We start from the raw sequence: 25,799 nt of genomic DNA, 5'->3' as shown, positions 1-25,799 counted from the left end.
CTGTTCAATCGCCAGTATCTCTAAAGTTTCCCTGATACTGCTAGGAGTGATTTCTTGTCTGCAGACCCAAGAGTATCTAACTCCTAAACATCACTGGATTTGGCCCACAAACTGAAATTCTCCTACCTAATAATTACTTGTTTCTTTTCTTTTCTTTTTTGTTTGTTTTAGCCTCCCTCAAACTGGCTGTGCTTAACTTTACTCGTTGTTATGCTTTCAGGGATTATTCTGGGGAGCTTGGGAGCAAACCTGGGTCAACTAGATGCAAAGCAAGTACAATACTCACTGTACTATCTCTCTGGCTCTTTACAAAGTAATTTAACCTAAAGTAGGGGCTTATACTATAGGTATAAGCATATACCCATTAACTTACCTTATAAGGCCACTGAGAAACCAATAATAAACAATTTAAAGTACACAGAAAATTTAAAGATATAATGGGAGCTATATCTTTTAAATACTAGTATTTTTCATTATTATAGACCATATGTCTATATCCCCCAAAATTTATGTTGAGGCCTCATCCTCTGGTACAGTTCAAATGTGCTTAAATTTAGATAGCCATGGGCATTGACCTTTTCAGGGGACTAGAACACATCTAAAAAGCTTCATGAGTATTTTTTCTTCAGAAAAAGCTATAATAATAAATTAGATGTCATTAGAACAAAGGTTCAACTATATGAAAACCTTCTAGCTTGTCTTCTAGCACCCTGACTTTGACTCTCTCAGTATCCAGGTTTCTGAGAAACAAATATCTGTAGTTTGTAAACAGACTATAAAGTTTTTCCATAACAGCTTAGGCAGAAGAAGGCAGTTATTAAACAAATCTGAGTCCAAAGTTTCAGTTCACTCTAACTTACAGAACAGAATAGGAAAGGCTATTTGTTTGAGTTACTCACTTAGCTCAAGAGGCTGAGTGAATATTTTGCATGTGGAAGGCCCAGTATAAATAACCTATGCAGTATGGTCCCAAGAATACATGTAGTGATCCCCCAAAACAAAAACAGACGTAAATCCTAAGGACTTCCAATCCCAACACCCCCCCAAAAAAAGAAAGAAAAGTCTTTATTTGTACTGTTAATATGTATGCAAATTTCCTTTGAAATTAAATAAAAAACTATATAATATACTGTATTTTCCGGCGTATAAAATGACTTTTGAAACAAAAAAAGTCAACCGAAAATCGGGGTCGTCTTATACGCCAAGTATATCCCGAAAAAAATGTTTCAATATGCCACTAAACGAAAATTGTCTGAATATTGCCACAAAACAAATTTTCCAACTTGATCCTGCACCAATCACTGCCAGTCTGCTGGGACCGCCTCTACAACTCAGCCAATCCAAGCAGGCTTTTGATGCACGCAAATTAGACAATGTTCTGGACCCGAATCTACACTGTCAAAAGCCTGCTCAGATTGGCCAGAGTCAGAGAGGAAGTCTATGACAGTATAACCTTTGAACCTTTGCTTGTTGTGATTGGCTCACTGTGGTACATGAGCACAGGAACGTTTTGTCTGATACAGCGAATATAGGCCTAAACCTATGTTTTAACTACAAAATTAGGGGGTCATCTTATACGCCAGAAAATATGGTATTCGCTTTAGTTGACTTAGTTCATAAGCACATCAATATTATCCTTCGTTTTTAAAATAATTGTCAGAACTTTATAATGTGAATTCTTGCCCTAAATCATTCCTCCATTCAGAAAAATGCTAACCTAGTCCCTTAAAATTCCACATTAACTCATCTATATAGTAACTATGAACTATTAACTTTGATCATTTAATAGACTGTCAGTCATATCTGGGAGATTTTTATGCACTAATTAATAATCATAATGCAGCAGATGAGAATTCTAATATTAGTCTATTTACAAATTAGATCATGAAAATAGTTTTATGACAATATATGGCTACACTGGTTACTAAAGCACAAACGTACATATGTAGAGAAATGTCATCTCTGATTTTATTCCGGAGTTCTGGCTCTTTTTCTCTCCCCAAACACTTCAGGCAGCTTAAATCTTTCAAACTAATATAATGAGGAAGATGAACTTAGTGATTCTATTTTAACAGAGCATTTTCCTTATAAATTATTCTTTTGACACTCAATGTAACACTTTCCAACAGTGTGCCCAGTTTGATATCACCCTTATGTTAGAGTTTAAGGTAGATCAGTCACACTTACATATTTCCACTTGCCAAACATGAGATTCTGAGGTACATCCAGTCGGCAAGGCAAGATAATGGTATCTCCATATGCTGAATTTACAGTATACAATCCAAGGCCTTTAGAAAAACAAAAACAATAAAAAGGATTTTGAGTATTTTCTTGAAAGAGCAAACAACCTTGGTTCTTCAATTAGGCGAATTATTTAATATTTTGCAATGATTATCACATTTTTCATCTTCAATAATGTTTCTAATTTCTTCAGTGGAATGTCATTTAATATACATCAATATTAATATGCCATCCATATATATATATATATATATATTCCCAACATGTTCTATGTATGATGATATATGACAGACTTCCTTTCCAGCTCTTCTCTTTCAGAACTCTAACCAGAATCTTTCTTTTTAATTTTTTAAGATGAATACCTGCCTTAAGAAAAGTAACCTATTACAATTTCTTCTTAACTGACATACAAAAGAAGTATGATACTAGAGCCCATTTTCAATTTAATTACCAGTCACTTTTATTAATTGTATACTGAGCCTTTATATTTCATGATTCAAATTTAAGTCACCAATTCATTAAGAAATATTATTAATGGAGGCCGGCATGGTGGTGCTAGAGGTAAGGTGTCTGCCTTGCCAGCGCTAGCCTAGGACAGTCCGTGATTCGATCCCCGGCGTCCCATATGGTCCCCCAAGCCAGGAGCGACTTCTGAGCACATAGCCAGGAGTAACCCCTGAGTGTCACCGGGAGTGGCCCAAAAACCATAAAAAAAAAAGAAAAAAAAGAAATATTATTAATGTATTCCAAAGGTACATAGTAGAAACTGAAACTGCATTGTCTTTCTCTTTTCTTTTCTTTCTTCCAAAATCAGTGTTTAATTGCATTATATAAAAATTGGTCATGACAAAAGTATAAATATAAACACTGTCAATGTTCCACATCTGCTGCCCCCCCTTTTTTTTTTACATTTTTAAAATTTATTTTAGTATGTACTCTTTCTCTTTCTATATAGACAATATTTTCACTGTATTTTAGAGAAGTATGGGATTATATACAATAATATAAATTTCTACAATTTCAAAACTAGCTTAAATAAATCTATTTCTAAGTTAAATTCTTACTAATTCCATCTTTGTTAAAAGTTTTAAATATAATAAAATATGTATTCTAAAGAATATATGCACACCATTCTTCATGTATAACTCAGCACAATATTTAGAATATGGAATTCATATAGGTACCCAATGACATAAAGTGGATAAAGAGGATGTGCTATATACATATATCAATATATGTATAGATATCTAAACATATGTATATACTGTAGAAAATACTGTGCACCAGCAAGAAATGATTAAATTATACAATTTGCTGCAACTTGGATAGAACTGGAAAATTTTATGTTCTGTGAAGTGAACTGGAATAAGAAATACAAATACTAGATGACCTCATTTACCCATGGTATATAGAATACCAGGACAGGGATTTTAAGGCATCCAACGGGAGATACCTAGATGTCCTGTTCCCTAGACTACAAAACTGAGAAGGAAATAAAAGGAAAGCAATATAAGGGATATACAAAAAGAGCTGAATAGAAAGATACAGGTGTTTGGACATTTTTAGGGTTTAGAGGTATAATATCTCTAAATAATTGAACTATACAACCCAACACACTGAAAGCATGAGATCCAAACCAAAGAAGCTAAACTGGAAAGTTTCTAGGGTGTGGGAGAGAACCTGGGGACATTGATGAGAGTTCATATTGGTGGATATTGGTGTTGGAGCATTTTTAAGATGTACAAATTGTGAAATTGTCAAAATGATTTTTGTATATGTATGCTATTTTATTTAAATCTGGATATATTCATAAAGCCTTAAAACTCATCGGCATTTGTCTTAAAAACTTGCATTAAGTCTAATTTTTATATATTTCTTTTACAATTGTCTTTAATATAAAATAATGTCACAATCTTATACCTATTAATTGGCTATCAAGTGGCTATCAAAAAAATTAAAAACAAAATTAAACTGGTATTTTGTCCACAAGGTGGCGATAATGTGTAGAAGTAAAATAATCCGAGACACTAAGATAATTTTTTGATTTCTGAAAAATAGAATACATGGTGGCCACTATTTCATTATAACTCGTCACACACAACACTTTAACATTTTATGTAGTTGTAAAATAATTATTTTAATAAAAGAAGAATAAAGGTTACAAGATTTATATTTTAAATTCTGTCAGTTGAGAAATCTGATTTGCTTGAAAGCACTTTTGTCCCTGTGAACAAAAACATTAGAAATAACACAAATGTCAAATAAGTATGGCACATACCCGCATAATTTTACTATTATAATCTTATTATGGGAAAGACTACAAGTAAAATGTGAAATGAGTTTTTTAATTGCTCTTAGAGAAAGAAATGTAATAAAATAGTTTTTATATACAGAATAATGAAAAATTACCTCCATATATTTAAATGTTTAGTATTCCCAATATGTAGTATTAATTCCTTTCAAATAAAACCATTGAAGAACATAAGATGAAAATATTTTAAATGGTCTTTTAAGTTTGTTAAAATAAAAATATGAAACGTATAATATGTTTTTATAGACTTGCAAACTAATAAGAATGGAAAGACTTGCTGTATTTCACAATACAGTGCTTATTTTCCAAATAAATTGGCTGCTTAGTGTGGAATTCCTACCACACATTTTAAGATTTGTTCATGCATTCTATAAGGGCAATTATGCCAAGTCAAGGAAACTATCTTGTGTTTTAATAGCTCAGTTTTATCACTATGTAGAAAGAAGCATGAATAATTAATAATTGTAAGATAATAGGAATTGGCAGTTCTAACCATATTCTACCACTATAAAAACATACCACCTTTCTGATATTGATAGTGCTTCCATGGTTCATGAAGTAATAAAGTCTATGAAGTTTAGATATAAATAAGTGAATCCTTTGGTGAAAATCCCTCTTCCAAAATTTTAAATTATTCGCTTTTTTGGCGGGGAGATCATTTTCTGTTTCCTATAGAATTCTAATAAACACACACACACACACACACCACATTTTATTAGACTTTTTAAAGCTACATGGATTTTAAGTACTCAGGGTAATAGTATGATAGAAGCAAATTACAAAAGGAAAGCAAGCAAATATTTTAAGTCTTTGTGTCCCGAAGATCAATGATGGATATTGGAAGTGCATCAAATAAGATGATCTGTGAAGTTCTTTCGATTTTGGGCTTTCAGATTAACATTTTCATTGCTCATGTTGGAGTAGATAACAATAGAAATTTGAGGATTTTAATTCCAACTATAAACAGCAAAGTGTGTTGTATATTGTCCTCAATATGTAGGGAGGGAAAGCAGCTATTTGCTTAAGTGGCACTCTCTTTTGTAAAAAAGCAAACATGATGTACACTTTTTTTTTTTTTTTAGTTAATGGATGAAACTGCAGGAGAAAACATTCCTCTTTTTCTGTCGAAGAAATTATGGATCACTTATGTTATCATTTGGGAATACTACCATTAAATTATTTTCATGTGTGTGATAACCTCAGAAATGGGCATTATTAAATATTTGAAAATTTAATAATGTGTGTTTTAATGACAATTCAAGTTCTAAGTTTTCTAGGATAGAACTCTTCATAATTAGAGTATAATTAGCATAAGAAACAAGGGTAGGTTAAAGGCAAATGAGTGCTCTAACCACTTTCGGATAAATTGGCCCAAAGACTACTAGGATTTATAATGAATTAGTAACCTGACTTCTGAAGCAGTCTCAGTCTTTGAGTTGAAGTGCCAAAGTATTATCAACACAGATGAATCTGTTTATATTTCAATGAAGAATTTTGTTTGTCTTTGTTTTGTTTTTGGGTCACACCCAGCAGCGCTCAGGGGTTTACTCCTGGCTCTACACTCAGAAATCGCTCCTGGCAGGCTAAGGGGACCATATGGAATGCTGGATTTGAACCCCTGTCCTTCCTTCCGCATGCAAAGCCAACACCTTACCATGCTATCTCTCCTGCCCCTTAATAGAAATTTTTATCTTTGTTAGCTGAAATTTAATGGAGTGTGCAAGAATTCCCCTACAATTTTCTCCCCGTAATATGAACTGGTTAAATTACTCATGACTTTGTAGCCCAGAGATTAATACATACTATTGGAAATATTGCAAATATATAATGCCTATGCTATTCATTCTTCAAAAGACTACATATAAAATAAGATAGGAATATTGGACTGGATATGTTTCACATACCTTATATATGTTTGCATACATACATAAATTATAAAATATTAATTTTTTAAAAGTTTATTGTTCCCTTTCCTTCTCTGTTCTTGCTAATGTTAAGATGATCAGAAGTGACATGCGTGGTTGCAATTTTCCAACCCTTGGTTGTGGTACACAATAAGGGAAATATAATAATTTATGTCATTTTAGTTTTGATGATTACATATCATCAAATCTCTACCCTGTGTGGTAGAGATCTCATCCTGTTGTGGCACTGAAGTTATCAGAGACAAGTTATTGGAACTTTATTTGGAGCAAGTGGGCAACACCAGAAATAAAATTCACACATGCAAGAAAGATGCTTTTAGGCACTGAGGGAATGCCAGCTCCCAACATATTTAAACTTGGCTGGAAATTTTCTTTATTAAGTAAACTCTACAAATATAAGGTCTTAGTGTGAATCGCTATATTTCTGTTGCTATCAAAACAACTTAATCAAAAATATGAAAATGTTTTGATTTGAAAAGCATTGTTGTAATTATTTGATCTTTTAAAACAAAGGTATTGGCCAAAAATTGAAAATAACTGAACTCAATAGGACAGCAGCAAGAAAGCAGAGTATTAGAAAAAATCCTTTACCATATAATTCTGACATCAAAGCAAATTGTCATAATACACAAAATAGGTAGACATATGCATTTTGTCTAGCATATAATTTAAAAGTCTTTAGCTAAAAAGATACGAATAAAATTCTGAACTTGGGTGAATACATTTATTTCTAATTAAAAGCCATATTTATGTAATGTTTTGTTATATAAATAATTTTAAAGACTACAAAATTCAAGATAACCGTACTTGGTTTTGCAAACATCTGAGGGATTTTTATTGTGGGGAGGGAGTGGGTGAGTGATGACCATAATTTAACAGATTTAGGAATTACTCCTGGCTCTATGCTCAAGAGTCACTCCTGGCTGTGCTCAGGGACTATATGTGGTGCTAAGAACCAAATAAGGAAGATTGCCTGCAAGGCAAGCATCTTTCCTGCTGCACTATCGCTATGGTCCCTAAAATGAGACTTAAAAATATTATGTTATTGTATGTAGCCTGTATTATTGCACTGATATTTGAATAACATCAAGTTTTTTAAACTCATTTATTGGAACTCTATAGATATGATAGGTATTACAAAAGGGTTATTTATAATTATAATTGCAACTTAATAATAAAATAAATTCCAGTTCCATGAAAATTTATCTCAGCAAAATTTATTTCTCATTCAATTTAGAAGGATAAATCCATTCCTTTCATATTTATCTGACTGATTTATAACAAGTAAAGATTCTAGTGTTCCACTTTAATGTATAAATGAATTGAGTAAAATATGCACAATTTTAATTAAAATAAATAGACATTTTGTAACACTTAGTGGTTCTCAAATTTATCACTAATGACATTTTATGCTGAAACATCCCTTATTGTTGGAGAGCTGTTTGAGCATGTTTTGTAGCCTGTCTGCCAGTCCACAAATACCAATACACATTCTGCACTTAAGTTAATACTGAAAAGTCTTCAGATATAACAAAGTCCCTTGCCCTGCAAAATTGATCACTTAGCTCCTATCACTATTGGCTGAGAACCACTAGTGTAGACTGATGGCTACTAGCTTTGTCCATTCAATAAAAGTTTGCTTTGTAAGAAACAAATTATTTTATAAGAAAAATAAATTATTATAAGCTAAAATCTTAGTGTATGACAAATAATTACTGAAAATGATTATGAAGGCAGAAATGGCACACAAGAACACCTTGTAATTTAAGAAAATTGCTTTCCTCACAGAAACCTCTTACATTAAACTATAATAGGATCACTGTTTACTAGTTCCGGGGAATTGTGGTCCAGTATATCTATCTTTACTTAAAAACAAACAAATGGAGCCGGAGAGATGGCAGGATGTAAAGCGTTTGCCTTTCATGCAGAAGGATGGTGGTTTGAATCCCGGTATCCGATATGGTTCCCCGAGCCTGCCAGGAGCGATTTCTGAGCATAGAGCCAAAAGTACCCCTGAGCGCTGCCGGGTGTGACCCAAAAACCAAAACAGACAAATAAACAAACAAAATTAGTTTGAATCCACAGCTTCTGCCATGTCTTCCCATTCATTGAACAGAGCTATAGAGTAATTTAACTATCAAAGAGAGGCAAAACAAGCTGGGAAAACTCATGGATATACCAGTCACAAAGCTGATTTACACAAGGTCCTTTGGGCAGTTGGTGGCAGAAAAAGTTTCTTCTACCCCACTGAAGCCTCAGAAGTTACATATACACCCACAAAGCAGCCAGGACAATGGTACATCTTCACTACTTTTCTACTTATTTCTGCAGAGATACCTAACCACCGAAAGTTCTCGGTATGCTGGTTTGTGGCTGAGATCTCTTTGGTGTCAGGAAGACCATCTTAGCACTTCTATATACTTCCAGAAGTCCAGCATCCACACTCATAATCCACAGCTGTTACCATATGAGTTCATCAATCCTACTCCTCAGATCCTTGAAATTTGGAGTGTGTGTCCACAGAGTTTTAATGTTGACATCCCAGTAGGAATGCACCAAATTTAATGTGAAATTATCATAGAAGCCACTCAAGCTCAACAAACAAAACCAATAACAGAATGCTCAGCTAGCAACAAATAGCTTAGTAAACCTCCAATGACACAATGACCCCGTTGTGAGATACAACAATTTTCTCGAATTTTCTTTTAATGAAGTTTTTCAATAATTCAAATATTATTTATTTGTAACAAGCAATATTAAGATAACTATCAAAGTACCTGGCTTGAGGGAGGTGGGAAGTTGGGGACAAGGGTGGAGGGAATGTCACACTGTTAGAGGAATTGATGTTAGAACAACAAATGCCACAAATGACTAAATTATGAGCAACTGTGTAAATCAGGGTTTAAAATAATAAAATTTTTTAAAAGATCTGTTTTAGCAAATATACAACATATACCACAATAACGTAAAAATAATACATACCCTTCTAAATTTCATATATCATGCTTATATATGTTCAATTTATCATAGTTCTATTAATAAAGTAGGTAAACATTTTTAAAATAATGTAAATCTTGTAGTTTTATAGTTCAATGACCCAAAATCAACTTTTTTGTTTGTTTTTATTTTGGGGCCACACCTCGTGATGCTCAGGGGTAACTCATGGGTTTGGGGGACCATATGGAAATCCGGAGATCAAACCAAGGTCCTTCCTAGGTTAGCACATGCAAGGCAAACACTCTACCACTTGTGCCACTGCAATTTTAAATGATTAAATGATTACTATTATTATAATCTAAACACGATAACATTCATCCTATAAAAGTATATATTTTAAAATTTTAAATAAAAAATTACCACTTTAGTAAACTAGATTATGTAACAATATGTCAGACAGTCTATAAAAGTACTACAATTTCTTATAATATGCTATCAGTAGTTCAATTGTGATAGTGAAGTGGTTTTAACTTATCATTTCTTGGTAGATCACTATGAGAATGGAATAATTTATGATTCTGAATAAGTCACAAATATTCCAAATTAGTTTGGGACTTAGACTCTCGACTGCAATGTTATACTTGGTCCAGAGATCCACATGCTCTGATTCTTGCAAGTCTTTTAATGTCTGACTAAACACTGATATGCGTAGGCAATCAGTCATTAATACGTATTTACTCAATATCTACCACAAGCAAAGTGATAGATATACTTTGAAGTAAATACATTAAAAATATGCCAAAGTCCTCTTCCTCTGGGAAGGAATCTGTATGATCTACCTGACAGATAAACTAAGTGATATAAGAGTGCAGAGAAAGAGGTTTGGGCAATGATCTTAATTATGGTTATTGGTGAAGGCTTCTTGACTTGAACACTGAATAAATATTTCTTTGAATGGGAAGATAAGAAGGTAGTTTTGAACATTTCATACCCAGATACCATGTAGAAACACTGAATGTTCCTTGGTTTTTCACCCTAATGGAAAATTTTATTTTTTAACATTGTATTTTTACAGAGTAAATATTTGCGCTTCATGCCTAAGTTGACAGTTTTTCAAAATTCATAGCTGCATGCAAAATGTCCTTTAAGAAAAGCAAAGATTTCTTTGCTTTTTCTTTTTTTCATCAACTTTTCCATTTGGATTTCTTTTGGATCTTTGAAAAAACAGCAAAACTGTGTTTTAAAATCTGCTTTCTGGGCACATTTTTATTAACTTAAAAAGATGTATCACTATTTTAAATCAATATATATGAATATTTAGCCTTGCTTATTTATTTGTTAATTTCTCACATTGGGATATATTTTGTGTATATATGAATAATGAAAATTTATTTTAATCTCCTAACTGTGATATAAGTAATTATTTGTTTTATAGAAAGAAATCAACCAAGACTAGACAGTTGAATATTCATTTGATGAAAATAAAAACTGATCAGACATGAATACCAAATCCAAAGTCAACAACAACAAAATCGATGCCCAATCTACAACAAGCTGTACAAGGGGGGAACAGTTGCATTAGCATTACGAGGGTAAAGGAGGAAGATGTGGGATGCATCCTGGGAACAGGGGTGGAAGGAGGACAACACTGGTGGTGGGAATGCCTCTTATTCATTGTCACTATATATCTCAAATATTACTGTGGAAGACTTGTAATTCACTTCGACTACAATAAAAAAAAAAGAAAGATAAACCAATAATTCTATTCCATTGTAAAATGTAATCTTGGATAAAAACAAAAATGTTTAAGGTTAATTTTCAATTAAATAAAAAATATAAGTACACTTTGATATTATCTATGAATTTTTTAAATGCTTGCACTCTTTGATCTAGTAATTCCTTGCTGAGAATCTACCCAACAAAAGTTTTTAACAACATAATTATACACAAGGAAAATACAGCTTTATTTTGCACAATAAATAACTGGAAAAATAGGTGCTCATTCAGAAGGGAATACCAAAGTATATAATAACACAATGTCTTATCTGAGAAATAACTGATGAAACATCAAGAAAATTCCTCTAGATAGTCAAGTTCTGATGCAGTTGATAATAATAACACAATGTCCTAACAAACTCACTGAAAATGAAGGCAATGTATAATATAAACATTCATTATTTGTAATTTTTAAAAAAGTTAAATTCATTCCCTACTGGGTAATTTTTCTGTGCCATTTGGGGTGTGGAATTCAGAAATGATTAATAAATTAATCATAGTAATAAATAAATTAATAAACTATTCTGGGGTGGAAGCGGTGGCGCAAGCAGTAAGGCGTCTGCCATGTGTGCACTAGCCTAGGACGTACCATGGTTCGATCACCTGGCATCCCATACAATTCCCAAGCCATTTCTGAGTGCATAGCCAGGAGTAACCCCTGAGCATTACCAGGTGATAAAAAAAATTAAATAAATAAAATAAACTGTTCTGAAATTTAAACTCTTAATATGACTTAAATATTTTATATATTATATGTGTAAAAGTTTTTTAATAGAGATGAGGGTCATAAGTTTAATTTTTCCACTTTGCTGCAAGCTGGTGAAGGAAAGGCAACCCTTATGCTTATTTTGAACTCAATAATTTTAATTTTAATAGTTTCATTTTAATGGTTAAATTAATAAAATAAATATCAACTGTACTATATTGAAAGGAGATCTAGAGATAATATTTTATAACCTATATATTTTTTGAATTAAACATTCCGTAAAACTATATACTATCCTTTTAAAATCATAAAGATAAAGCAAGATGGTGATAGCAGTAGTTATGGTGGTTAGAAATAAATTTCTAAAATTGACTCCAAAAGCTATTTTGCTTTAAAAATCATTTAAGTGGAATATGACATATGATCAAACTTCTATAAGTCTACACTTACATTTGTCATTAAACACACTGAGCTTTAAGATTTCTTTGATAGTTCTTCTCACATTCTTAGTTCAGAACATGAGACTGGGATTCCTACACTTCGTCCCACAAGGAACATCTCGTGTTATTGAGTCATCATTTCTCCCTGATGGTTTTGTTTGTTTATTTTGGCTTTTGGGTCACACCCGGCATCGCTCAGTGGTTACTACTGGCTCTACACTCAGAAATCGCTCCTGACAGGCTCGGAGGACCATATGGGATACTGGTATTAAACCACAGTCCTTCTGCATGCAAGGCAAATGTCTTGCCTCCGTGCTATCTCTCCGGCCCCACCCTGAAGGGTTTTTGACTAAGCTATAAGGTCTATGCCAACAAGCTGTGACAGTGGTCCTTTCATGGAGATAAACTTAAATACAAAAATTAAGGATACCTCATGTCTTTTTGTAAATATTTTATGTGTTCAAAAAAGAAACCAACATATAAAAGCCTGTAGATGGAAATTAGTATTGTACAATTAATAGATTTTCTTAGTAAAAGAACTAAACAAGAATGAATGTTTAAGCATAAATTTTGTTTGCTCATGTTTAAAATAAAACCATATGAATAACTAATAATTCATTTTCATTGAAGATAAATATGTTCAATATATTATACTAACATAATTAAGACTTGTGTTTTTGGTATAACCTTTTAAAGAGTTTATTCACACAATCCATTAATATAAGGAAATAATCAGTAATGTATTATTTTCCTTGTTCTAGCATTTCCCATTAAATGTTTTTAATTAGGTGTTGTATTGTCTGTATCCAAATCCTGAAACCTTCATTTAAGCTCTAGCTTAAAAAGGGAAAAATAAATAAAATAATATTTAAACACCCTTTCGTGTTAAAATAGGCAAAGAAAAGTTGATTATACTTGTACTCCATTACTCAAAACATTTTCTCCACATCAAAGTCTAGATTCATCTATTAGGAGTATCAGTTCTGTGTAAGTTAAAAAGTTATATTTTCCTATATAAAATGTATTAAAATTGCGAGTATAATTCACTTATTTTAGCAGATAGTAACTAATTAAAACATTTAAATATTTAAATAAAATATTTTTAAATTATTTGAAAAAATTGAAACTTTTTTATTTAAACAAAAATATATTTTAAACAAAGAACAACAACAGGAAAGTAGTCATAATGCTTTATAAAAGACACTAATTATTTTTCTAAAAACAGGAAACTTCTAGAATTTAGATGAGTATCTCCAATAATAACTCAGTCACTTAGCATTATTAAATTTATTTTCTGCAAACAACAATTGAATATTAAGACACTAAATTACCTCTGAGCTTGAAAAAAGTCAAAGCTTTTCTTGATAACATTTCTAAGCCCCCAAACAACAAATTTCTAGCTTAAAAAAAATTTCTCAAAAAAAAAATCTATCAGTGGTAATTTAGAAAATATATGGAGGCAAAAGCCGGCTCCCTGTGTGTGACACCAGGCGGGGAAAATCCGCGAAAGTACACCGGCCCAGTGGGGCCCAACTGTGAAAAACTGTGAGTGTGACCTCTCTATGTCTGTCTACTGTCCTCTTGCGTGAAACTCTTGCGAGTGGGGCAAAAAGAGGCTCTTTCTAAGGAAAGAACACCATTGCAACAAGAAGGAAAAATTACACTAAGAATGGTGCTATATCACAGAAGCAAACATTTCTCTCTGGACTGTCTTCTCTGTTGCATGCTCGGGCCTAAGATTTGACCCAGTGTGAGGCTTCATCCACGGAGGACTCCCCTCTCTTAGAGGCAAGTCAGCCCATCCAGAAAGGGAGGAGCCAGAGGAGTGTGCTGCCTGCATCATATAGACAATGAATACCACCACAACACGTAGAAAAACCCACAATACAAGTGTGACAATGGGGAAACAACGCAGGCCAGCATCAGACATAGAGAATGAAGATGACAATTCTGAGGACCAGATAATGACCAACCAACTAATCAACCTCTCAGATAAGGACTTTAGACTAGCAATATGGAAGATGCTCAACGGACTCCAAGAAACCATGGATCGAGTTGAACAGAACACTAATAAGAACCAAGAAAATATGAAGACAGAAATCACAAAACTCCAAACTGAAATAACATGTCAACTAACAGGACTGAAAAAGTCAGTAAACAAAGTGAATGACAAAATGGATAAGCTCTGGGACAGGGTATCAGAAGCTGAGAATAGACTTGGTGCTGTGGAAGATGAGATACATAACAATTCTATACAGCAGGAGAGATTGGACAAAAAAACTTAAGGCAAATGAGCAGACAATGGAAAAATTAGTCAAAGAATGGGAACAGATGAAAATAGAAGTCTATGATAAGATCAACAGAAACAACTTAAGAATCATTGGAGTCCCAGAGACCCAGGAAGAAAATTTCCAGGAAGAATCAACGGTCAAGAACATCATTAAAGAGAAACTCCCAGAGCTAAAGAATATATGTGATCAAATCCTGCATGCCCGAAGAGTACCAACCAAAAGAGACCCCAGAAAAACCACCCCAAGACAAATCCTAGTCACAATGACAAATACCACAGATAGAGACAGAATTCTGAAAACAGCAAGATCAAAAGGGGAAATCACGTTCAAGCAAGCTTCCCTGAGATTTACAACAGACCTGTCACCAGAAACACTCAATGCCAGAAAGCAGTGGTGGGATATTGTGACAAGACTGAATGAAATGAATGCTTCACCCAGAATACTATACCCAGCAAAACTCACTTTCCGGTTTGACGGAAGAATACATGACTTCACAGACAAAAAACAGCTCAGAAACTTCACAGACACAAAACCAGTCTTAAGAGAAAAACTGAAAGACCTAATCTAAGACAAGACTACCCAAAAGACACACCAAATTTTGAAATAAAGATGGCGTTAAATCCCAGGACAATTCTTTCTCTCAACGTCAATGGACTAAATGACCAGTTAAGAGACACAGAGTGGCTAAATGGATCAAAAAACTCAATCCAACCTTCTGCTGCCTACAAGAAACGCACCTGAATAGTCAGAACAAACATAGACTCAAAATAAAAGGCTGGAGAAAAATTATCCAAGCAAACAACACCCAGAAAAAGGTGGAGTGGCCATACTAATATCAGATAATGCAAACTTTATACTCAGAAAGGTTGTAAGGGACAAAGATGGACATTTTATATTAATCAAGGGGTACGTAGAGCAGGAAGAATTCACTCTCCTAAACATATATGCACCGAATGAGGGGCCAGCAAAATATTTAATACAACTGTTGACAAATCTGAAAAATAATATCAACAACAACACAATAATTGTGGGGGACCTTAACACGGCTTTGTCACCACTGGATAGGTCAACCAGACTGAAACCCAACAAGAATATACTAGACCTGAGGAGAGAAATGGAAGAAAGAGGCCTAGTGGATATATATAGGACACTCCATCCCCAGAAACCTGGATACACATTCTTCTCCAATGTACATGGGACATTCTCCAGGATAGACTACATGCTGACACATAAAACATACCTCCATTAGATCAAGAGGATAGAAATTTTGCAGACTACCTTCGCTGACCACAAGGCTCTGAAATTATTTGTGAACTCCAAAGGGACTCATAAGAAACACTTTAACACCTGGAAGTTAAACAGCCTCATGCTCAATAACCAGTGGGTCCGAGATGAAATCAAGGAGGAAATCAAAATGTTCCTGGAAACAAATGACAATAAAGACACAAACTATCAGAACTTATGGGACACAGCAAAAGCAGTACTGAGAGGAAAATTTATAGCTTTGCAAGCACACATCAGGAAGGAAGAAGGAGCTTACCTGAGTAGCTTAATGACACAGCTAATAGAACTAGAAAATGCTCAACAAAAGGACCCAAGAATAGGAAGACAGAAGGAAATAACAAAGCTGAGAGCAGAAATCAACGAAGTGGAAACTCAAAAAACAATCCGAAAGATCAAGGAAAGCAGAAGTTGGTTCTTTGAAAAAATAAACAAGATTGATAGACCACTGGCAAACCTAACAAAGAAAGAGAGAGAGAGAGAGAAACTTGATAACTCGTATCAGGAATGAAAAAGGAGAGATCACTACTGATATGACAGAGATTCAAAGAGTAATCAGAAACTACTTTGAAAAACTCTATGCCACTAAAAATGAGAACCTGGAAGAAATGGATAAATTCTTGGACTCTTATAATCTTCCACGGTTGAAGAAAGAGGATGTAGCATATCTAAACACCCCCATCACCATTGATGAAATTAAAACAGTAATCAAATGTCTGCCGAAAAACAAAAGCCTAGGTCCAGATGGATTCACTAATGAATTCTATCAAACTTTTCAAGAGGAACTACTGCCAATCTTGGCAAGACTCTTTCATGAAATTGAACAAACGGAAACACTCCCAAATAGCTTTTATGAAGCCAACATCACCTTGATACCTAAACCAGACAGAGATGCTACCAAAAAAGAAAATTACAGACCAATATCACTGATGAATGCAGATGCAAAGATCCTCAACAAAATCCTGGCAAATAGGATTCAATGCCTTGTTAAAAAGATCATCCACTACGATCAAGTAGGTTTAATCCCAGGAATGCAAGGCTGGTTTAACATCCGTAAATCTATCAACATAATACAGAACATCAATAACAAGAAAAATAAAAACCACATGATCATATCAATAGATGCAGAGAAAGCATTTGATAAGGTCCAACACCCATTCTTGATCAAAACTCTCAGCAAGATGGGAATGGAGGGAACCTTTCTCAATATAGTGAAGGCCATCTACCACAAGCCAGTGGCAAATATTATCCTCAATGGAGAAAAACTAAAAGCCTTCCCTCTAAATTCTGGCACAAGAAAAGGCTGTCCTCTCTCACCATTCCTATTCAACATAGCACTGGAAGTACTTGCTATAGTGATTAGGCAAGAAAAGGATATCAATGGAATCCAGATAGGAAAGGAAGAAGTCAAGCTCTCACTGTTTGCAGATGACATGATACTCTACTTAGAAAACCCTAAAGACTCTATCAAGAAGCTTCTAGAAACAATAGACTCATATAGCAAGGTGGCAGGCTACAAAATTAACACACAAAAATCAATGGCCTTTCTATACACCAATAGTCATAAGGAAGAAATGGACATTAAGATAACAACCCCATTCACAATAGTGCCACACAAACTCAAATATCTTGGAATCAACTTGACTAAATATGTGAAGGACCTATACAAAGAAAACTATAAAACTCTGTTTTAAGAAATAAGAGAGGACACACGGAAATGGAAACGCATACCCTGCTCATGGATTGGCAGGATTAACATAATCAAAATGGCAATACTCCCCAAGGCATTATACAGATTTAATGCCATCCCTCTAAAGATACCCATGACATTCTTCAAAGAAGTGGATCAGACACTTTTGAAATTCATTTGGAACAATAAACACCCTCGAATAGCTAAAGCAATCATTGGGAAAAAGAATATGGGAGGAATTACTTTCCCCAACTTTAAACTGTACTACAAAGCAACAGTTATCAAAACAGCATGGTATTGGAATAAGGATAGGTCCTCAGATCAATGGAATAGGCTTGAATACTCAGAAAATGTTCCCCAGACATACAACAACCTAATTTTTGATAAAGGAGCAGGAAATCCTAAATGGAGCAAGGAAAGCCTCTTCAACAAGTGGTGTTGGCACAATTGGATAGCCACTTGTAAAAAATTGAACTTAGACCCCCAGCTAACATCATGTACGAAGGTAAAATCCAAGTGGATTAAAGACCTCGATATCAGCCCCAAAACCATAAGATATATAGAACAGCACATAGGCAAAACACTCCAGGACATTACAAGCATCTTCAAGAAGGAAACTGCACTCTCCAAACAAGTGAAAGCAGAGATTAACAGATGGGAATATATTAAGCTGAGAAGCTTCTGCACCTCAAAGGAAATAGTGCCCAGGATACAAGAGCCACCCACTGAGTGGGAGAAACTATTCACCCAATACCCATCAGATAAGGGGCTAATCTCCAAAATATACAAGGCACTGACAGAACTTTACAAGAAAAAAACATCTAATCCCATCAAAAAATGGGGAGAAGAAATGAACAGACACTTTGACAAAGAAGAGATAAATATGGCCAAAAGACACATGAAAAAATGTTCCACATCACTAATCATCAGGGAGATGCAAATCAAAACAACGATGAGATACCACCTCACACCCCAGAGAATGGCACACATCACAAAGAATGAGAATAAACAGTGTTGGCGGGGATGTGGAGAGAAAGGAACTCTTATTCACTGCTGGTGGGAATGCCGTCTAGTTCAACCTTTATGGAAAGCGATACGGAGATTCCTCCAAAAACTGGAAATCGAGCTCCCATACGATCCAGCTATACCACTCCTAGGAATATACCCTAGGAACACAAAAATACAATACAAAAACCCCTTCCTTACACCTATATTCATTGCAGCACTATTTACCATAGCAAGACTCTGGAAACAACCAAGATGCCCTTCAACAGACGAATGGCTAAAGAAACTGTGGTACATATACACAATGGAATATTATGCAGCTGTCAGGAGAGATGAAGTCATGAAATTTTCCTATACATGGATGTACACGGAATCTATTATGCTGAGTGAAATAAGTCAAAGAGAGAGAGAAAAACGCAGAATGGTCTCACTCATCTATGGGTTTTAAGAAAAATGAAAGACACCCTTGTAATAATAATTTTCAGACACAAAAGAGAAAAGACCTGGAAGTTCCAGCTCACCTCAGGAAGCTCACCACAGAGTGATGAGTTTAGTTAGGGAAATAACTACATTTTGAACTGTCCTAATAATGAGAATGTATGAGGAAAATGGAGAGCCTGTCTAGAGTACAGGCGGGGGTCGGTTGGGGCGAAGGGAGACTTGGGACATTGGTGATGGGAATGTTGCACTGGTGATGGGTGGTGTTCTTTACATGACTGAAACCCAAACACAATCATGTATGTAATTAAGGTGTTTAACTAAATTAAAAAAAAAGAAAATATATGGAACAAAAATTCTTCACTAGAAGGCCATTTTTGTTCTCAGAATTTTATGCTAACAATAGTTTAACTATTAGATACATTGCTTTAGTATTTAGTATTTAAAATAATGTTCAACATTAAATAAATTATTTTAAAATTGAGGCTGTGAATTCTGGGAACAGCAAATTGTTAAGTCTAGTGACCAAATAGAGTAGACTTTTAATCCTGAATTGTTTGGTCTCTGTACAGTATGTTTAATTCTTATATTTTTACATATAAAATATAACTAGATACCAAAAACATTTATCTACACTGAAAAAAACTTTTTGTTCTTTCATTCTTATAAGTTCCATTTAGTATTTTCTCATTCTCGTGAGAATACAGATTCGCAAAATGAACAAGAGAGGTTAAAAACCCAGAATATTTTCACTATTATGTGAAGATTTATAGCTAATTTCCAAGACTGAGATTTGTGCAAATTCCATGCTTTATCTGACAACCCTTTAGAGTAGATAAAATATAAGTTTAAGACCACAGAAAAAAAAACTATGGCATGCTAGGGGCATTTTCCTCTTTAAAAACTAAACACAGCTTACATACCAATCCATTTTTCTAGAATTGAGGGAAAAGAGAAAATCTATTTTTTAGAAAATATTAAAAATATCTGCATTTTAAAATATACATACACATGTATACCATTCCAACGCTATCTGCTTATTTTTCTCCAAGTAATTTTGCACTCAGGCTAAGTCACATTTCTGACTTATTGTAAATAATAACCTATCTTAACTATATGATCAGACTCAAATAAGGTTCCATTAGTAAGAGCCAATGGAAAAAGTGGAAAGCATAAGACAGCGAGATAATTGTGTCATCCATTAATATTAACAAAAAATTTAATATATCCCATTTTCTCTGACAGTCATTCTATTTAATTGATGAGTGGGAGGAAAAGTGAAAAGGAGAAGAACAAGGTAATTTGGGAAAGCAGTGACTAAAGATGGATTTATAGGAAACTCTATTAAAAGGTAGGTTTTATCAGTTCAAAGGGTGTCAGAATGCAGAAATGTTTTAAAGATCCTGTAGAAACTTCTGTGTGAAGTTTCCTCTGGCTTTGAAACTTTCCCTTAAAATTTTAACTCTATGAATGCCTTTTCTTAGAGCTTCAGAGGTCAGTCATAAGTTTAAAATGTACCAATTTTATCATGTAATTTAGGAAATGATTTATGGTAGCATAGGAGAGTTTTTGAAGAAGTAGTTGGCATGAACAGTTTCTCTTCCTCTAGTTCCCCCCAAAAGCTATGTAAAAACTAAATTCTATCACTGGCTCATCTTAGATTATGACCTCATAGAAACTTTGATATATGAACAGCCTTCTTAAATTCTCTAAATATATAACTTTTCTGAGAAAAAATTCTGCAGTCAGTTGGTTTTCTGTTTTTAATCATGTGCATATCATATTTCAACTGCCTCTGTTTCACTTCCATTCATAATCATCCTCTATTTTTTGTTTACTATTTGGGGGGAAATTTTCTGATTTGTGAAATAGAATGAAAATGTACTACCTACAAGGTCAACTGTCCATTTTACATTCATAATAATGAACTTAAATGTAGCATTGTAATAACCATCACCCGAGTTTCCTATAGTTTCCCGTACTTTCTACAAATGGTTCTAGCTCATTATATGTTACAAATATCAAATGAGGGAAGTAGGATACAAAAGTCTAACGTCTCTTCTGAGGACTGAATATGAATCAATAATTCTCCAACACCCACTGAAGAACTTTTCTTAAATTCCATGACAGTTTAGGATGAATGTACGTTTCTTCCCCCCATTCTTTCCCTTGAGGAAACAATATAGTCTAGCAATTTCCCTACTGTTTCTGCTTTATAGAAAATTCAAATATTATGCTAGTAGTAAACACAAAACAATTACACTTTAATTTAATAAGAGAGTAGGTAAATTAAAACTAGAAAACAGAGTATAAAATTAATAGTACTAATAATTGATAGCTTATAATACTTTATTGTTTGCAATATTCTTTTATAGGCATTGTGCATGTTTACTTCCAGACTCCAATAACCCTGTAAAAATGAGTAAATAAACCTGCATGGTGAACTTTATGATACTTTATAAAAAGATACAATTTCTCCTGCAAAGTCAAGAGACTAAAATAACAAAACGTAAAAATAAATTCCCAAGTCTTACTTCTATTATAATTAGAAAGACAAATTTAAATCATAAAAGAACTATAGTTTGAGGAACAAAGAGCAAATGATCACATTTGATTTATTCTCTTTAAATGGGATGCGTTGCAACAACTGAGTTTACACATTAGGACACAAGCTAGTTTTGTCTGTGCTAACATCTAATTTTTCAAAAGCAATTTAGAAAACAGAAATAATCAAAGAGGTAGATACCTTTAGTTATGAAGCCAAAGGTAGAAAGGGTACTAGATTGGCAGACAGAGTAACACATTATATATTTCATATGAATAACCCAATAAAGATAAATGACCAAGAAAATTTGCTAAATGGATAAAATGAAAAGGTTGGGATTCAAATAAAATTTCTAATTATAAAACTTGTCTTTCCTACATTAAAAATAATTTCCATTAGAACTTTTTAGTAGGCTGCGAATCAAGTTTGTGTAGATAGAGCATTATAGATACACCATTCCTAATTGCCAAAATTTGAGTGCAACTAAGATGCACTTCAATTGGTAAACAGACCGCTGTGGTTCAGCTATGCAATAGAACATTATTCAGCAACAAAATAAAATGCTACCAACCCACCAAAAGGCAGGGTCTAGATTAAAAGGCATTCTGTGAAGTGAAACACTCAATATGAAAAATTAGGTATTATATAAATTTTAAAATGTAATTTTTTAAAAGGTAAGCAATGAAGGCAGGAAAAAAAAGAATAGTGGATGTTAAATATCTAAGGAGAAGGAGAGATGGATAGAGGAATACAAAATATTTTCCGGGCATTGGAATTATTTTAAATAGTTGTAGAAGCAAGTTATTAAACATTTATTAAAACCCAAAAATTAGGGTCTGAAGAGATAGTAAAGCAGGTAGAGCACTTGCCTTAAATGCATGCTTCTTCTCCAGCATCCTACATAGTCCCTTGACCCCGCCAGTAATGATCCCTGAATACTGAAAACCAGGAATAAACTCTGAGTACTACTGAGTGTGGCCCCAAAACAACAACAAAGCCTAAAATATACAACTCAAAGAACAAAATATAGTATAAATTATGACTTTTAGGAAGTGATAATATCATTAAAGTTTCTGCTTAACAAATATAGCAAACTAATGATGTTAGCTACAGGAAAATGGGGAAAGAAAATTGGAGTATTAAAAAGCATATATAGTATATATGTATATGTATATATATATATAAACACCCCTTTCACCTATTCTGTACATAAAAAATAAAACATATTTCTACATTAAACTTATACACAGCTTTCAGCCCATGGAATGCACTTGCATTTACATGGTCTCATCTAAATTCCTTTTGTTGTAGTGTAGTGAAGGACATAAAAAATCTTCAAGGGCAAAAATCTTTTCATTCACTAGTGTGTTACAGCCTAGATAGTTAAATCCCTGGATAATATCAGCAGATGCTGACAATACCAAGACCTCCACTGAACAGAATGTCCTGGGTGGCTGTGCTGCAGTCCAGCAATAGCTATTTTATGATTATGTTTCCCACATATTCCCAGCCCAACTGAGGTGTTAATACGTTTGGTTGATCTCTGCATTTAAAAGAGACAATGTCTTTGATAATTTGTTCATGGTTACTGCTCAGGAACATAATGACACTCGAAATTCTCCTACACTGAATATTATAACATTACCTCTTTGGCTTTGCTATTTTTAACAGCTTTTAAAGACAATAGTGATGTTAAGGTTAAAAAAAGTTCACTCTTCCTACTCATTAAAAGAATGCCAGGTTAGAGACATGAAGCTGTAAGAGATTCAGCAAGGCTTCAGCTTGTAGCAAGTCCTTTGTTTTATGAATCTCATTTGATTTCTATAATTGAAAGTACCCCTGAAGCTTTCTCTAAGGGAGTATTTAATCGAAAAACAAACAAGCAAAACAAGTGACAAGGACTGAAATTTTTGGATTGTTGCACTGTCTGTAAACCCAATGGCAATTTTCAAGTCAGTACTCTCTTAAGAGTACTGCAAAAATATGCTTCATGTGCATGTTCTTCAATCACAAATTTTCCTCTCTGCATAAAGAACAGACAATAAAGGTCAGAGGAATCAACTTTAAAGTATTTTCTTCTTTGCATTTTCAAATCTGCAGATATCCTCAATACGTGTGCTACAGACATTCTACATATTCTGAATACAAAATTTTAATGGTATTCAGAAATCCATTGATATTTTTGCCCGTAATTTTAAAATTTAGAAGTTATTCCACAAAGTGAATTTCTTCTATAGAATAGTTTTTACTGGAACAAAAGGGACAGTATAGCAGGTAGGGTGCTTGCCTTGAAAGTCCTGAATCTTGGTTCATTCCCAGATACCTCATATGATCTGCTAAGGCAGTGCTTTTCAATTATTTTCTATCATGCCTCCCTAGGAAGAAGAAAACATTTTTCAAGACCCCCAAGCGACTGTATATAGTATATTTATTTAAAAAAAACTTTAACCTGCAAAACAAAAATATATAAAATAATTTGACCTGATTTTTTAATCAGAGGTGATGTCTGGATTCATGGCTACAATGAGCACGTTTTGCAATGCCTAGCTTTTCGAAGTGGGGTTTGAAGCAGGACACAGCAACTCTCAGCTCCAGAGACATACAGAGACATAAACACTGGGCTTAGCTTGTTATGGCAATGTTTGCGGAGGTCCAACGCGCCCCCCTTTACGGAGCACCCCCCATGGAGGGGCGCGCCCCACTATTTGAGAAGCACTGTGCTAAGAGAAGGAATGCAGAGTCAAGAGTAAGCCCTGAACATCTTGGTTTGGTTCAAAAACAAAACCAAAAAAATATATGTATTCTACCTATCAGTCATCAAAGTTAAAACATATTTAGTCAATGGAAATAAAGAATTTACTTATACTCCAGAAAGATGCCATTGGAAGAATGTTGTCCAATCCAGCATTTGTGCCATAAGGCAATTTATGATAATGAATACGACAGTAAAATACTAAGAAAAAAAAACCATAAGTAATTATCCAATATTGCCAATCTAATCAAGAAACCAGGTAATACACATGCTAAACAACAATGGTCACTGAGTGTATTTTACATGAAGTGAGATACGTGAATACTTGGTTAATAAAAAATACATATTATATGCCACATTGACAGATAGGATTCTTATATACAGAATGCTGTATCAGAAATCCTGATGTTTGCATTAGAAGGTTTGAAACTAGACATTTATAATCTCAAGTTTGATAGAACAAAAAACATTCTGATCTAACTTATGGGTGAATTTATTATAAATAGGCAGATTACAAAGAGTAGAACTCAAGAGAATAGGAGATGAACAGTTACTATGTACGAGGGCTTAGGGGAAGTAAATCAAACTTTGTTATAATATGAGCAAGTCTTGAATATCTAATTTCAATATACTAACTATAATTAGTGAAATATTATTGCATACTTGATATTTTCTAGAAGAGTGAATCTCAAGTGTTCTTTGCATTCCATTCCACCCCCTCACAATGAGTAATGAAGGAGAAATGTTAGCTAGCTTAATTTCAGTAAGAACTTCATTATGCATGTATATTGATATCAAATCAGTAGATACCTTAAATTGGTATGATTTTTGTGTCTTTAATCATATTAATAAATATTTGGATAATATATCAATATATACGTAAATTTATATATTTATGTGAAATATACATTCATATGCATGAATATTATATTAATGTGTCTTTATTAATATAATTAATAAAGGTGGCTAATATATTTTTCTGACCTTTTTTATAAATGAAAAATATTATGCACTAAATGTTGCTGTGTAGAACAGATTCATTGTAGAAGTTAGGCTCCACACACAAAGGACATTTATACTGAAAAAATCAATAAAGAATCTCCACGTAGAAGAAAGACTGCTTGCAAAACCCTTTTGGTGACCCAATGTGGTCCATATTTAGAGATCCTGAAAAGCAATGGATAGAATTTTAACTGAGAAGAAAGTTGTGAGATGATGGACTGTAGAGATAGCATGGAGGTAAGCCGGCATCCCATATGGTCCCCTGAGCCTTCTAGGAACGACTTCTGAGCATAGAGCCAGGAGTAACCTCCTGAGCGCTGCCCAGTGAGACCCAAAAACCAAAAGAAAAAAAAAAACATGTGAGGTGAAACTTTGAAAGTCCTTAAAATAGCTTGATGAATTTGGACTTTATTTTGTAAATAATGTGGAGGTAATAGACGCAGTTTTGTAGGGGTAGCA

The 25,799-nt window shown here is 33.8% G+C and overlaps 1 protein-coding gene and 1 non-coding gene across 4 annotated transcripts in view; one reads left to right on the top strand and one right to left on the bottom strand.

Moving 5' to 3' along the window:
- ALCAM (activated leukocyte cell adhesion molecule) overlaps nucleotides 1-25,799 on the bottom strand; it is a 216,572-nt gene that overhangs the window by 55,312 nt on the left and 135,461 nt on the right. For all 3 annotated transcript variants that reach the window (XM_049785682.1, XM_049785684.1, XM_049785683.1), the window contains exon 2: nucleotides 2,188-2,288. In XM_049785682.1, the coding sequence (XP_049641639.1) occupies nucleotides 2,188-2,288 (101 nt within the window). The remainder of the gene's footprint in view (nucleotides 1-2,187; nucleotides 2,289-25,799) is intronic.
- Nucleotides 11,435-11,519, top strand: LOC126026943 (small nucleolar RNA SNORD20). Its single transcript, XR_007502128.1, has one exon. It is a non-coding gene; the product is annotated as a small nucleolar RNA SNORD20 (small nucleolar RNA).

The sequence above is a fragment of the Suncus etruscus genome, chromosome 13 (assembly GCF_024139225.1).
Source record: "Suncus etruscus isolate mSunEtr1 chromosome 13, mSunEtr1.pri.cur, whole genome shotgun sequence".
NCBI classification, from domain to species: Eukaryota; Metazoa; Chordata; class Mammalia; order Eulipotyphla; family Soricidae; genus Suncus; species Suncus etruscus.
The sequence above is the reverse complement of the archived record's forward strand: the minus strand, read 5'-3'. Positions and strand labels throughout refer to the sequence as shown.